At 38.4% G+C, this 16,711-nt stretch overlaps 1 protein-coding gene across 2 annotated transcripts in view; it reads left to right on the top strand.

Moving 5' to 3' along the window:
• The window catches only part of LOC126183884 (uncharacterized), a 184,736-nt gene that overhangs the window by 129,739 nt on the left and 38,286 nt on the right, over positions 1–16,711 (top strand). For both annotated transcript variants that reach the window (XM_049926188.1, XM_049926189.1), the window contains one exon: positions 8,041–8,339. In XM_049926188.1, the coding sequence (XP_049782145.1) occupies positions 8,041–8,339 (299 nt within the window). The remainder of the gene's footprint in view (positions 1–8,040; positions 8,340–16,711) is intronic.

Raw genomic sequence — 16,711 nt, 5'->3', positions numbered from 1 at the left:
GTTGGATACTTTTTGCCAAATTTAGTGATTTTTGCCAAAGTCACTCTTAATTTTTTTATCAGTTTCGATGCTTTTTTTGACATCACACCTTAGTTCATAACATGGGACATGAACTGTCATTTTAATATTGTAGATGAACTTCAGCCTTGAGGAAAAAAGAAGGCAAAATGCAATTTCAACATTCAGTACATATCAGCTATGAATATTGGTAGGCTGTCGTCTTTAGATTTATAACATTTTTATACAGGAAAATTATAAATTTCACTAATTCCGTAAAAAATCACTGATGTTACAATATTTTGCTGAAAACCGCTAATTTCGTGTTATGTTTCATGTTATCATTATTGGGAAATTTTCCTGTCCCTTACCTAGCACAGTTCATTCTCATTAATGAGGGAAACTTGTGTAAAGCTGTTGTCACAATTTTGTATTCGTAATGATTGTAATATATTTTACTATGTGTGGTGGATGAGGATCAACCTCTACCTCTACCTCTACATCTACATCTGCGTGGATACTCTGCAAATCATATTTAAGTGCCTGGCAGAGAGTGTTCATCGAACCACCTTCAAAATTCTCAATTATTGCACTCTCGTATAGTACGCAGAAAGAACGGACATCTATATCTTTCTGTGCGAGCTCTGATTTGCCTTATTTTATCATGGTGATTGTTCCTCCCCATGTAGGTCAGTGTCAACAAAATATTTTTGCATTTGGAGGAGGAAGTTGGTGATTGGAATTTCGTGAGAAGATTCCGCTGCAGTGAAAAATGCCTTTGTTAAATTATGTCCGCCCCAAATCCTGTATCATTTCAGTGACACTCTCTCCTCTATTTTGCAATAATACAAATTATTCTGCCCTTCTTTGAATTTTTTCGGTGTACTCCGTCAATCCTATCTGCTACGGATAGCAGTATTCTAAAAGAGGACAGACAAACATAGTGTAGGCAATGTCCTTAGTGTAGCAGTAGCAGAGTTATCATCAGAGATAGCAGAGTTATCATCAGTAATCATTTAGGGCAGCCTGAAAAGCAATAAAGTGTAATTTGAGACATCGAAACTCCAGTCCAGGTAATTTGGCTGCTCAAGCATTGGTTATCGTATTTGTCTTTCCTTTTGATTTATGTGCTGTAGTTGTTGACCTATTGCATAGGAATGACATAATAAATTCTAACTGCTTTTAAATTAATTTTCAAGTAGTGTCTTTAATTTTCTGTATCTTCAGTATGCTATACCTCACATAAATTGATCAGTTATTAGCAAAAAATGTTGTTACTTGCATTATGTGAAAACTGGGAATGAATGCTCTTGAAAAATGCTACATACGGCAAAAGAAAAGGGCTTAGCATGGCTGCTTCACACATCTTGTAACTTATTTCCTTATCCCCATTGTAAATTTGAATTGTTATCCTTTTATGTATCAATCAAAACAACACACATTGATTTACTACGAGAGAAAATAACCACAGTCCAAACCCTAACCAATGACATACCACATGTAAACTGCCTGTATCAGGAAGTGGTAATCTAACATGAGTCCTTTGATCTTGTGAGTGAGGTCCTGTCTTGATTCTGCCTCTTTGAAGTCCAATCACACCCTCCCCACCTGTCAAATTGATTTGTAGGACAGCTACCAGCATGTTGCTCACCGGCATATGAATTCTGATAACAAATATGCTATGAAAATAACACTTTGGACAAGTTGTTACACCTGTAAATGACTCTAAGGCAAATCTGGTAAAGGCTTAATGTATTGTTAAGGCCCAGTGTTTTATAGGTATGCAATTGTTACAGCAGCTGCACAAAGTCAGAATTCACAGTGCTCTTTGGAATATAGCTTTTTACTCTCACCCTGACACTACCAATACACAAGAGAAAGTACTTGCTCTCGAATGCACAATACTAATCTGCCGCAGTTCTGCTATGCTTTGAAACCTGTGCCTGCCACACAGTTGCTGTCACACAGTTACCACACCGCTGGCATTTTCTCAACAAACACAACATAACTGAATCCTCTCCCTGTCACAACCAAAGGGTCATCAGTAGAGACTGGATTATATGCATTTGCATATGTATTTGCATATTTGGCTCCTTTTCACTGGTTATTGCAGATTTTAACTAAAAACTAGTGACGATGCATATTTGCGCTCTATGTTTACAATATTTTAAAAATTTAGATGGGCATTCTCTAGCTCGATCTGGTTTTGATTTCTCACAGATTGACCGCAACATAGAAATACGTGCAGTTGCTAACCAAGAGGCAGGCCACTGCCTAGCAAAATCATTACAGAAAAGGAATAGGAACAGGTGGGCCATGCCACCCGAAATAAGAAACGTTGTTTCAGGGATAGCTGACCATCCTGGAACATTTACATATGATGGAATTGTTTTATATTGTAGAGTTTGTTAGAAAACCATTTCATGCAAAAAAAGTTTCAAATAGACGAGCATGTCAAGATAAGTCTTCATATCACAGGAATGCAGAAGAAAGGACCATGACAACAACTTCTGACAAGAGCAGGTTGCAGTAGCAGGAGTTTGTCTGAAGGTAACCAAAAAAGTCAGTGGAACATGGATCTGTGTGAAGCATTCACTGCAAGCAATATTCCTCTTCACAAAGTTACAAACCCTATACTCAAAGGCTCCATGTGCAAATATTGCTTAAATCAAAATGTACCAGATGAATCAACATTGCGTAAAAATTACATACTGACAATATTTCCAGAATCTTCTGCAGATGGAAGGGTGTTTGTGTTTATTTCAGATGCTGCTCCCTGTATGATCAAAGCAGGAAAAGCCCCCCAATTATTTTATCCCAATTTGATTCATGTGATGTGCTTTGCTCCAGGAGTACACCGCCTTGCTGAAGAAGTATGTTCCACATTTGTGAATGTAAATAAACTGATGTTATCCACAAAGAAAGTGTTTCTCCTGATCGCATCAAGACTTTCAAAGAAAAACTACCGAAAAATTACCTCGTGAACCAGTGGTAACTCATTGGGGTATGTGGGTTGAAGCTGTGTTGTTTTACAATGAACATTTCGAGGCCATTAGAGGGGTAATAAATGACTTCGATAGTGCAGAGGTTTGGCAGTTCGCCAGTACAAGGAAGCTTTAATGATTCCGGTATTACTAAAGACATTGCTGTGATTAGCTCTTCTTTTTCCCATGTACCTAAAGTATTAAAAAGCTTGAAACTCAAGGTTTAGAGTTGAATGAATCTATTCAGTTAATGTTAGTTGTGTTAGTGAACTTCTCTTTGCCGGAGGTGTTCCCTAGAAAACTTAAAGAAAAGTTTGAGAACATTTTAAACAATAACTCAGCCTTTTAACTCTTGTGCCAAAATGATAGTTTTATTAATGGGATTGGTTAACTTTTACCACAAACACTAAGTGCCAACACAGCACCCAAATTCAAATACTGCCCAGTTACCTCAGTTGATGTAGAATGGTCCTTTTTTGCTTATAAAAATGTTTTGAGTGAACGAAGACACAGTCGTACTTCCGAACATTTGGAACAGTACTTGGCCATTTATGTTTACAATAATAGAATAATGTAAAACAAATTGTAAACGATGCTTTGGTCCAGTAGTAGTAATTAAAAGGTAAAGCTGTTCAAAAAATTCATGATTGTAAGTTGTTTTTTAAATTAAATATTACAGAATTTTGAGCAAGCCCCTCTGTGTGCAATATATCTTGAAGTTGGTCCTGTACATATCAATTGTTTCACTGTAACTCACTCGCATCGCATCCAATTGTTACCAACGGCAGTAGCAAAGGAGGAACAGTTATTGAAACACAGAATGCGTCCCCATTTTGCAAATTTTTAGAAAATAATCCCGTAAAGGCCCTCTTCCTAACCTCAAGAGAAAGTATTCAGAAAATTATATCAGCATTCTAAATGTACAGATTTTACATGTGGCTGGTGCTCTTACTTGTAATTGATATGCACAGGTTTGACTTTGAGGTATAATGCATGCAGTAATTACCTTTTTTTATTTGATCTTGCATATTTTGACAATTTTCATCCATTTTTTAAACATTTTTCATGCATATTTGCATGCATATTTTAAGGTTTTTATGATGCATATAATCTGGTCTCTAGTCATCAGTGACAATAAAGTCACAACATTGAGGCAGTAAACATTGTAGTAGCAAAGACACCCAACTTATCTACTTGAGTTGTTGTAATGGTTTCACGACTCATAAGTTTTCGCATTGCCAGACATTGTCTAAGTCTGTGAATTTGTCACCAATCAAAAATACTTATAACCACCAAATTCACATCCTTTGCGACCTGCAAATGTATTATTTATGTAATATGGACAAAGACAAAGCATATATTGCCACAACTGTGGAATTGCGTTTCTCACCGCGCCCAGTCACTTTAGGCTACCCCCATGTTCCCCTGAACAATGATGTGTTCTCGCCATTGCTGCCCATTCTGGGCAAGAAATCCATCCCACCATCATCTTTAAGAATTGTTAATGTTTCTGATATTAAAATACATTCCATCGGTAGCTCCATGTGATACACTTGCTGAATGAGATCTGTCAGAATTTTGCCTCTCTTCTAACTATTACAGTTCATTATTTACCATTTATTACTTTTCCTCTGTCTTTTTATGACACTTTGGGCTCTTCCACCCAGTCAGAAGGAAGGGTTGACTGCTTCTGCGAACTACTCTGTATTTTTGCTTGGGACACACTTGATATCCATCAGCCTGTCTTCAAAACCTTCTCAACACTATGGCTTCATTTACACCCCAGTGACTTGCATTCCCTTGACCAACACAATCACTCTCTGCAATGATGGCAGAGCTCACTTGCCTCTATCACTTGTGAATTTAGATTGATCTGCTGGATTAAAACCTGAATATCTTGTAATTTGCTACTCGGATCAAGTTGCAGTCTTCAAGACAATTATTGTAATATAATTTTCTGTGCATTTAGATATGTTTAAACTTGCTCAGTTCTTTATTTATGTCAATTTATCTAATTACGAACGAGACATATGATGAATATGTACATGGACAGGCATGCCACTGCCACATGTCAGTGTAGCACAACAGATCACGTGACATTATTTTGTATACATCTCTATTGCAATGCATCAGTGTTACCACAGTTCTCTAGGCAACTGTTGTTTTGTCACCTAGCTTCAGAACAGACAGCAGCCATTTGCACTTCACAGTTGAAAGCTCGCAACACAGCTTTTAGCTGTCAGTGCTCTTCTTTCACTGCACAAAGTATAACTATGGTTCCTCACATAGATAGAAATGTTGTCAGCCATAAAAGTCTCAAGAAAAAGAATCCTCAACAACTGCACCCAATCGGAAGCTGCATAATGCCCAGCAGTTTGATTTGTATTCTGTGTCCTTTATTAAGTAGGTATGCAGACAGGAAAATTGAATTAGGTAAAATGCAGCTGTAAACATCAGTGCATGACTAGTATTTGATTCAACTGTTGCCTATCTAACTTAACACAATGGGATACCACTCACATAAAATGGAAACCATGTAAGACTACAAATAACCACATTTCCAACACAGAAATGTTTCACATGACAAAGCAAGTGAAGTGATGCAATGGTTAACACACTAGATTCGTATTTCAAAAGGTCAGTGTACTAATTCCCCCCCCCCCCCCCCCCCATCATGTTTTGAACTGGGTTTTCCAAAATCATTTTAGATGAAAACTTTTCCTTCTAAGTAACTTGAAGCTCCTGTGCCGAATGCTTCTATCTTGTGCTACTTCCTGCCAATTATTTATGCACATCTTGTTGCATATTGTTATAATTTCATTAATCCATGTATTCCTTGGGTCTTCCTTTTGGTCCTTTGTTAAATGACTTCTCCATGAATATTCTTGAACCATCTTTCATTCTCATCAGTTGGCCCACCCATTAAGTCTTTTGCTATTTGCTTTGCTCATTATTGTTGCTTGTTGTGATAGCATTGGGCTTTCTGTGTTGTGTCATTTCTTCCAGCTTCGCAATTCATTATCATAGTATGGACCAAAGTGTTTCCTATAAATTTTGTTTTCAGATACTTGTATGTGGTACAAACAACTTTCTTATTCATTTGTGTCTGGTGTGCTTCCATTTTAGTGCAACTCCATGTTTCTATTCCATAAGTTAGGACTGGTCCGATAATTGTGTTTTATAGTTCTCATTTTAGTTTTCCTTGACAGCAGTTTCAGCACTAGACGTTTTTGTGTGGAATAGTAAACTCTGTTAGCATTTTGCAGTCTCATTTTCACTTCTGCTTGTCTCTGCTTTTGTTTGATTATCTTTGCACCCAGAGATTTCAACTGTTCAGTGCGTTTGAATTTATGTTTGCCGATTATTAGATGTGAATGGTTGTCTTGTTAATCTCTCTCTTTTTGAACTACCATGTATTTTGTTTTCTGATCATTTACTTTTAGACCAAGTTTAGATGGTTCTTCTAAGACCTCCACGAATAACTGTCTGATCTCTACTTCACTTTTTCCAATGAACACTACGTCATCTACATACACTAAAATGTCAACTTTATTTCTTTGTAGTGTCCCAGCAAGTAGTAGTTTGACTTTCCTCTTTCCTCACAACTCTCTCCCAGGCTACATTAGAGAGAGGAAGGGGTAGAGGATCTCCCTGTTATTAGTCCAGTTTTAATTTTTGAATGGTCAGATTTTATTCCATTTCACAAAACCCTACTTATATTATCATCTATGCACTTTTACACGAGTTTAATTGGAAATCCCAAGTCCGTCATTACATTCAACAGGCTTTCCTGTGAATGGAGTCATAAGCTTTTTATAAAATGGTGAGAAAATGATTATATTTTTTGTTTACATTCCCATAGTCTTTCATTTATTGTTTTGATTGCAAATATATTGTCAGTAGTGGATCGCTGGCCGGGGTGGCCAAGCGCTTCTAGGCGCTACAGTCTGGAACCGTGCTTCCACTACGGTCGCAAGTTCGAATCCTGCCTCGGGTATGGATGTGTATGACGTCCGTAGGTTAGTTAGGTTTAAGTATTTCAAAGTTCTAGGGGACTGATGACCTCAGAAGTTAAGTTCCATAGTGCTCAGAGCCATTTGAACCATCAGTAGTGGATCCATTTCTGCAAAAGCCATTTTGATAATCTGCAGTTATATTTTATGCCTATGGTTTCAAGTGGTTCAGCAATAAAAAAGATAAAATCTTATAGTCTGTGTTAACTAGTGATATTCCCCTATAATTTCTGAAGTTTCCTTTTTTATGTAAATGGACTATTAATGCTTCTTACCGTTCTGTTGGTATGGTCTCAGTTTTACAGATTACCTGTATCAAGTGGGGAAAAGGGAGGGAAAAAAGCATGAGTGCAGTTCTTCTCCTCCATATTTTAGTATCTCAGCTGGAATTACATCACTCCCCACTGCTTTGCTACTTTTGTAGGTGTTTTGATACTTCCAGCACCTCTTCATATGTGGTTCTGAAATTTGGTCATTATTAGGGCTGCTGCTGGAATTTGTAATGGGTAGTTATGCATTAGAATCCTAAAACAGTTCTTCCAATAAAGTTTCCCATCCTTGATCAAATGAACTAGGGCTTTATCTCTAACAGCCTTACCATCTGTTGGATGTTATACTTTAACCATCTTTTCTTTCACAATAAAAAAATCATATAGGCAGATTCTTAGTACTAACTAGCTTGCTTCTTATGTGTAAACTATGTAACAAGAGGGTGGTGATTTTTCTGGAAAACCTGGAATCTCAGGGAATTACATTTTACGTGGAAGAATCAGGGTAATCTCAGGAAATTTCAGAAATGTCTAAAATATCAGGAAATTGTGTGTTTTTAATCTAGCATTGCAATTTAATTTTATTAAGCTTTATAAATCATAAATTTTCAAATACTTACTCTTTCAAAGTGCATCCTTCAAAGTGCATTAATTATATGAATATTGTTCCATATAAATTATTGATGTTTAGAAACTGCAGTTAAACTACTACTTATGGCTAGTATATATCAGACAAGAGGAAAGAAAAGTTGTTACCGCGAGATTGTGTTGTTCCAGTCGGAAGAAGAGTTTTACACTGAACAAGGAAATAATAATATGAAAAGAAGAAGAAGACAAAAACTAAAAAAAGTGAAAAAAGTTAAAGGTCAAATGTATGTATCTCGAGATCTGAGAGCAACCGATATACCAAGAGAATGCTGGACAACCTATGGATATATGGTGCTCATTGAAGATGCTGATACACACGTAGTTCCCCAGCAAATCATAGAACGTTCAACAAGTTTGTGCCGTGCAAAGCTTATAGTTCAGGAAAAAAAGCATACTATTGTGGAGTGCGGGCAAACCATAATCATATCGTAAGTACTCTTTAATAACAATTAAAGTGTGTTCTCTCTCTCTCTCTCTCTCTCTCTCTCTCTCCGTGTGTGTGTGTGTGTGTGTGTGTGTGTGTGTGTGTGTGTGTGTGTGCGTGCGTGCGTGCGTGCGTGTGTGTGAGTGTGTGCGTGCGCGGGTGCGCGCTTGCTTACTGCTATTGTGTATCCAGCACTGTTATTACTGCAGGTGTAAAGTAATGTTACATGTGTTTTGGAACAACTTATGAAATAATTTTAGTTAATTAGTTATATTCATGTTCCATGGATCCGTTTGCACGATAAATTGTTATGATGTGGATCGAGTCATTTTGTATTAGTATCGCAAATTAATTTGTACATCTATTTGTACTCTAAACATCACCATATAATTATTGTTTTTTTCCTTGAAATGAAAACGATGTTTACAGATTGAGTTAGCAGTTCCTACCCACCAACTTTTACACATTAAAAACATAAAAATTCTTCTACAGAATAGATGGTGTTGTCAAGGAGAAACTTTTTCAATTTAGTGTCAAATTTTACCTTGTTGTCTTTTAGACATTTTATATCACTGGGTAAGTGGTCAAAAATTTTTTTTGCAGTGTTGTGCACCCCTTTCTGTGCTAAAGACAACCTTAATGTTGAGTAATGAATGTCATTTTTTCTTCTAGTGTCGTAATTATGTACCTCATTGTTCCTTTTGAACTGTAGTGAATAATTTACAACAAACTTCATGAGGGAATAAATATACTGTGAAGCAGCAGTCAGAATGCCCAATGAAGCAGTAGTCAGAATGCCCAACTCCACAGTATGATCATGGGTGAGCACGTTTTTGGGCAATGAAGACCTTTCATAAAGATGAGTTACCCCAGAACATTATTCCATATGGCATTACTGAATAAAAATAAGCAAAATATGTCAACTTACTTATTTCTCTCTCCCCAAAATTTGCTATAATTCTAAGTGCAAATGTGGGTGAACTAAGTTGTTTTAGGAGTTAAAATAAAAATTTTTTTCCAACTGAAATTCTCGTCAATATGGACACCTAAAAATTTTGAAATTTCCGCCCAATGTGTTATTTCATCACCATATGTTACACTTGTCACTGGTGCAGTACCTGTAGAGGCGCAGAACTGAATATGATGTGTCTTTATGAAATTCAGGATGAGACGATTCGCAGAAAACCAGTCAATGATGCTTTTAAGAACTTTGTTCACCATTTCTTCCATTTCTGTATGTATACTGGTGTCATCTGCAAAAAGAACTAATTCTGCTTGTTGTACATTAGACAGTAGGTCATGTACATATATGAGAAACAGTAGTGGACCGAAGACTGAGCCTTGGGGAACACCATACATGATTTCTCCCAAGTCAGAATTATGTCCCTGGACTCTGTTGGTTGAATTACTACTAAGTACAACTTTTTGCGTTCTTTTGGTTAGATGTGACATGATCCATTGGTTGGCTACACCATAAATCCTGTAAAACTTCAATTTATCTAGGAGAATACTGTGATTCACACAATCAAATGCCTTGGACAGGTCACAGAAAATACCTACCAGTGCTATTTTGTTATTTAATGCTTGTACGAGGGTAATCCCAAAAGTAAGGTCTCCTATTTGTTTATAAGTACATAGACCTGTTTATTTCTACAATGGTTTACATGAATTTACAGCTTGAAGATTTAGCTATTTTTTCACATAATCACCATTTCTGTCGATGCATTTTTGTAGACACTGTGGCAGTTTTTGTATGCCCATGTCATACCAGCTCACTGCCATGCTGTTCAGAAAGTTATGAACCTCTTCTTTCACCTCATCATAAAAATCGTGATTTCATTGTAGAAATAAACAGGTCTATGTACTTATAAAAAAAATAGGAGACCTTACTTTTGGGATTACCCTCGTAATATCTGGTGTGTGATCACGTAAATGGCATTCTCAATAGAGTGACTCTTCTGAAACCCAAACTGTGATTTGCTGAAGATATTATTGTTGCCAAAGTGAGATACTATTCTAGAATACATCACCTTCTCAAAAATTTTGGAAAATGATGTCAGCAATGAAATAGGTCAGTAGTGACTGACATCTCTCTTATCACCTTTCTTAAAGAGGGGTTTAACAACGGCATATTTTAGTCTCTCTGGAAAAATACCTTGAGTTAGTGATGCATTACATATTTCGGACAATACCGGACGTATTGTATGGAACATATCTTTAGTCCTCTATTGGAAACACCATCAAAACCAGAAGAGCTTTTATTCTTGAGATAATGTATGACCCTCTCGATTTCAGAAGTAGAAGTTGATGGTACATTCATATGACGTAATTTTAAGAGTGTTACTTCTTCAACATATTGCTGTGATCTCTCTAGAACTGTTGGTCCCTATGCTTTATACTATGTTTAAGAAATTATTATTAAATACATTTGCCACCTGTGACTTGTCATTTACATCCCATCCATTCAATTCAGTAGTAATGTTATACTCTTCTGTGGTTGGTTGTCCTGTCTCTTGCTTCACTATATTCCATATTGCCTTAACTCTGTTGTCAGATGTACTGATTTCTGACATAAATTGCATGTTCCTTGATTTTTTAATAATATTTCTTAGTAATTTTGAGTAGTTTTTGTAGTGTGCAACTACTGCAGGGTCTCTACTTGTTCTTGCCAAAAGATAAATTTCCCTTTTCCTTTCACAAGATCCCTTAATCGCCTTAGTGATCCATGGGTTTTTACATGGATGTTTAATGTCCCTTCTGATTAGCTTATATGGAAAGCTGTTTTCTAATACTGATATGAATTTATCATTGAATAGATTAAATTTTATATTGACATTTAGTTCTTTTAAAATTTCATCCCAGGTTGTTTCATGTAAACTACTCTTGAAAACATTTGCCCTGTAGTCATTAATGATTCTGAATGACTTCCACTGATGTATATCCACACTGTAAGGCACTATGTCATTTATCCTGATTAACTGTGCATCATGATCAGAGACAGAATTTGTTACTGGGAAAACAGTTATTTTCTTGCTTTGTGCCTCATCAAAGAAAACATTATCAATTAGGGACCTACTGCCTTTATCCATCCGTGTTGGAAAGTTAACTACTGAGAGCAAATTGTAAGATCCAAATAAGGTTTCCAGATCATTTTTCCTATCAGAATCCTTTAGAAAATCTGCATTGAAGTCACCACAGACTATTAACTGCTTGCTGATATCTGACAGACAGCGCAGTAAGGAATCCATGTTCCTCATAAATAATTCAAAATTTCCCAGTGGGGATCTATATACTGTTACAATTAAAAGTGAACTGTTTTTCAGCATTAATTCACAAGCACACACTTGTGTGTGCTGATCACTACAAAATCTGCTTGCATCAGTGCTTTTGAACTTGTGTTCTGTCTTAATATATGCAACAACTCCTCCTTTTCCCTTATTAGTTCTGCATGAGTAAACTGCTAGACGGTAATCTTTTATATGTAACTTACCTAACCCCATGGTTATGTGGTGCTCAAACAGGCATGGGATGTCTATCTTTTCTTCTAAATTTTGCAAGGAGGCAAGACGCTCTTCCACCTTAGTACTCAATCCTCTATTATTTTGGTGGAATAAGCTAACCTTACTTTTCTGTGCATTCTTGTGGGGCTCTCCTTGCATTGTGTGATTGTGCTCCCCCCCTCCCGTACATTTGCTGCAAGAAGTTCAGCCAATGTATCTTTCCCTTTCCTATTCAGGTGAAGGCCATGTCTAGTATAACCCCACCTCCCAATTGTAGTAACGGGCACTGCACTCATATGAGAATTCATTTCAGTCAGCAATAACATGCTCAACTCAGAGTTAACACGACCTACACCAGTATCAACCCATCACTGGTCATGGAGCTGCAGGATCTCCATGAAACTCACATTTGTGTGTGTAATTGCTACTACTATTTTATCCAAGTCACCCTTAATGCTGTAATTACTGTTATTAGCCAGGCTGTTTACTACTGCACCTACTCTAATAACATGACCTTCTTTGCCAAAACCTTTGCACAGTTTTGCTGTGTCCTTTGTCACCTGGCTAAGGTTAGCACTTGGCTTTACAATACTTGTGACCTAGTACCGTGCTCCTAACTTTTCCTGCACCATCTGGCCTACACCCCTCCCATGGCTACTACCCAGTAGCAAGACTCTTATCTTCCTACTCTCTTTTGGTACTGACCTATGCTGAGTTTCTTGGCTAGAAGCCTGCTGCACCCTACTGTAACCTACAGCTCTATGAGGCTCTTCCCCTCCTACTTCAGGTAGCAAGCCAAATGTATTCAGTGTTGATAGCTCAAATGTAGAAGTTGATGAGCTGTTCCCCTTTTGCCCATTGCTTGTTACCTTTACCCAGTCCAGTTATTAATTAATTTGTGAGGGTGATTAATGTGTTCTTAAATGACCATTCTCTTTCTGTTATCCAGTTTTGTTTAAGTATATTAAATAAAGTCTCCTAATTTGCAAATTAACCATTTCTGTAAGGTAAGCATATGTCTACAGTTCTGAAAGCTACACCCCGTATTTCCTTCATTGGAAATTCCATCTCCTATTATCCCCCCCCTAACCCCCCCCTCACGCCCCCCCCCTCTCTCTCTCTCTCCCCCCCACCCTCCCTCCCTCCCTCCCCCCTCCCCCCCCCTCTTTCCTATCACTCCCCCCCCCCCCCTACCCAGATGACTGTTGTGTCACTGTGTATGTGTTCTTATAGTGTTACAATGTTAGCTAATTTGTTACCTTTTTTTCCACAATCACTCTTTCATGCACAAGGAGCCTCAATACAGTGTGTCCCAGAAGGAATTGTCAGTATTCAGGGATATGGCAGAAAGAGTCGTCCAAAGCAAATATTAACTGTTCCCCGGGACACCTGCATATTGTTGTTTTTTATTTTAATTTAAATTTAGACTGGAGCAGTATTTTTTTTTAATTTATGTCAACAGTAGTTCAAGAGACCTAAGATCATTATTTATTTCCCTCCTGGCTTATGACAATCACTTTGCTAAAAACACATCTACATCTACATTTATACTCCGCAAGCCACCCACCGGTGTGTGGCGGAGGGCGCACACCAGTAACTGTTGCATGGAAGTGTGTTGCAGTAATCCAGTTAAAGTATCTGTGCTCTTAATACTCACAACAGGAGGCTGCTATCTCAGTTCTGTGCTAATAATAAGCCTCTGTATGAAAAGAAAGAGTCAGGCTTGACATCGTATGAACAAACCTGGTATTCCCTTAATAGATTGGAAGAAACCATGAAGTACCTAAACCTGGAAGGCTGGACAGGGTTTTGAGCTCCAATCCACTCAAAAGTGAATCCAGCATCTCATCCACAATGCCATCTCAGCCAGTTGTTCCTCTGTGACAACCGTTGATACAACATGTAGGATTTTTTGGAACTTATTGCAGTGCTTTTGTTTAATCTTGTGTTTGTTAAATCACTGCCTGCTGTACTACCTACTCTGGTAGGGGTGCTTGACACATTTTTCCCCCAGTCCCAAACAATCCAAGTATAAGACTGTGTATTGCCTCCTTCATCTGGGTTCTATCTTGTGTTGGGTGTCATCAGAGGTTTCATGTGCTTTGGGAATTTTTCCTGGCATTTTGCTTACTTTGTGCTTATCATACCCTTGTAAAGCTGTTTGTAACACAAAAGTTGATTTGAACACCATAGTGCTTTACTAAGCATGGTTCTGTTAGAAGTGGTACACCATCGACTTCCTCTGATCTTTAGTCAAATGAATATCGATGTTTCATAAGCACTGAAAGTGTTTATGCTGCTTACACCAAGCAAGGCGTCATTTGGCATCTACCTGCGTGATGTGTGGCTTATTAGCAGCCACATGACCATGAAATCCATGTTTTGTCACCTCTCGCCTAACTGTTATAGTACTTGCAGTGGATCCTGATGCAGTCTGGAATTCCTGTGTGATGGTCTGAATAGATGACTGACTATTACACATTACGACCCTCTTCAACTGTCAGTGGTCTCTGTCAGTCAACAGACAAGGTCGGCCTGTATGATTTTGTGCTGTACGTGCCCCTTCACATTTCCACTTCACTATCGCATCAGAAACAGTGGCCCTAGGAATGTGTAGGAGTGTGGAAATCTCGCATACAGGCGTATGACACAAGTGACACCCAATCACCTGCACCGGCACCTGATATGAAAAACGTGTCCGGGTACTTTTGATCACATAGTGTATAATAAGTTAAGTTGTTGCTTTTGAGACAGGCAGAAGAATTTTGTGGCTACTTGATGCATATGCCACATTAATAACAGTTGATATGGCTTTTACATCTTTGCATATACTTAGTGTTTCCATGTATAATGCACAATGTACAAACACATGGAATATAATTTGCACTGTTCACAGATATTTTGAAGAAATGGGTGAAACTGCTTCCAAGAATAAAATACTGGTCTACATCTACATCTACATTTATACTCCGCAAGCCACCCAACGGTGTGTGGCGGAGGGCACTTTACATGCCATTGTCATTACCTCCCTTTCCTGTTCCAGTCGCGTATGGTTCGCGGGAAGAACGACTGTCTGAAAGCCTCTGTGCGCGCTCTAATCTCTCTAATTTTACATTCGTGATCTCCTCGGGAGGTATAAGTAGGGGGAAGCAATATATTCGATACCTCATCCAGAAACGCACCCTCTCGAAACCTGGCGAGCAAGCTACACCGCGATGCAGAGCGCCTCTCTTGCAGAGTCTGCCACTTGAGTTTGTTAAACATCTCCGTAACGCTATCACGGTTACCATATAACCCTGTGACGAAATGCGCCGCTCTTCTTTGGACCTTTTCTATCTCCTCCGTCAACCCGACCTGGTACGGATCCCACACTGATGCGCAAGACTCAAGTATAGGTCGAACGAGTGTTTTGTAAGCCACCTCTTTTGTTGATGGACTACATTTTCTAAGGACTCTCCCAATGAATCTCAACCTGGTACCCGCCTTACCAACAATTAATTTTATATGATCATTCCACTTCAAATCGTTCCGCACGCATACTCCCAGATATTTTACAGAAGTAACTGCTACCAGTGTTTGTTCTGCTATCATATAATCATACAATAAAGGATCCTTCTTTCTATGTATTCGCAATACATTACGTTTGTCTATGTTAAGGGTCAGTTGCCACTCCCTGCACCAAGTGCCTATCCACTGCAGATCTTCCTGCATTTCGCTACAATTTTCTAATGCTGCAACTTCTCTGTATATTACAGCATCATCCGCGAAAAGCCGCATGGAACTTCCGACACTATCTACTAGGTCATTTATATACAATATTGTGAAAAGCAATGGTCCCATAACACTCCCCTGTGGCACGCCAGAAGTTACTTTAACGTCTGTAGACGTCTCTCCATTGATAACAACATGCTGTGTTCTGTTTGCTAAAAACTCTTCAATCCAGCCACACAGCTGGTCTGATGTTCCTTAGGATCTTACTTTGTTTATCAGGCGACAGTGCGGAACTGTATCAAACGCCTTCCGGAAGTCAAGGAAAATAGCATCTACCTGGGAGCCTGTATCTAATATTTTCTGGGTCTCATGAACAAATAAAGCGAGTTGGGTCTCACAGGATCGCTGTTACCGGAATCCATAATGATTCCTACATAGTAGATTCTGGGTTTCCAAAAACGACATGATACTTGAGCAAAAAACATGTTCTAAAATTCTACAGCAGATCGACGTCAGAGATATAGGCCTATAGTTTTGCGCATCTGCTCGACGACCCTTCTTGAAGACTGGGACTACCTGTGATCTTTTCCAATCATTTGGAACCTTCTGTTCCTCTAGAGACTTGCGGTACACGGCTGTTAGAAGGGGGGCAAGTTCTTTCGCGTACTCTGTGTAGAATCAAGTTGGTATCCCGTCAGGCCCAGTGGACTTTCCTCTGTTGAGTGATTCCAGTTGCTTTTCTATTCCTTGGACACTTATTTCGATGTCAGCCATTTTTTCGTTTGTGCGAGGATTTAGAGAAGGAACTGCAGTGCGGTCTTCCTCTGTGAAACAGCTTTGGAAAAAGGTGTTTAGTATTTCAGCTTTACGCATGTCATCCTCTGTTTCAATACCTTCATCATCCCGGAGTGTCTGGATATGCTGTTTCGATCCACTTACTGATTTAACGTAAGACCAGAACTTCCTAGGATTTTCTGTGAAGTCGGTACATAGAATTTTACTTTCGAATTCACTGAACGCTTCATGCATAGCCCTCCTTACGCTAACTTTGACATCGTTTAGCTTCTGTTTGTCTGAGAGGTTTTGGCTGCGTTTAAACTTGCAGTAAAGCACTCTTTGCTTTCGCAGTAGTTTCCTAACTTTGTTGTTGTACCACAGTGGGTTT

This window comes from Schistocerca cancellata, chromosome 4 (assembly GCF_023864275.1).
Source record: "Schistocerca cancellata isolate TAMUIC-IGC-003103 chromosome 4, iqSchCanc2.1, whole genome shotgun sequence".
NCBI lineage: Eukaryota > Metazoa > Arthropoda > Insecta > Orthoptera > Acrididae > Schistocerca > Schistocerca cancellata.
This window is presented reverse-complemented; position numbering and strand designations above follow the sequence as displayed.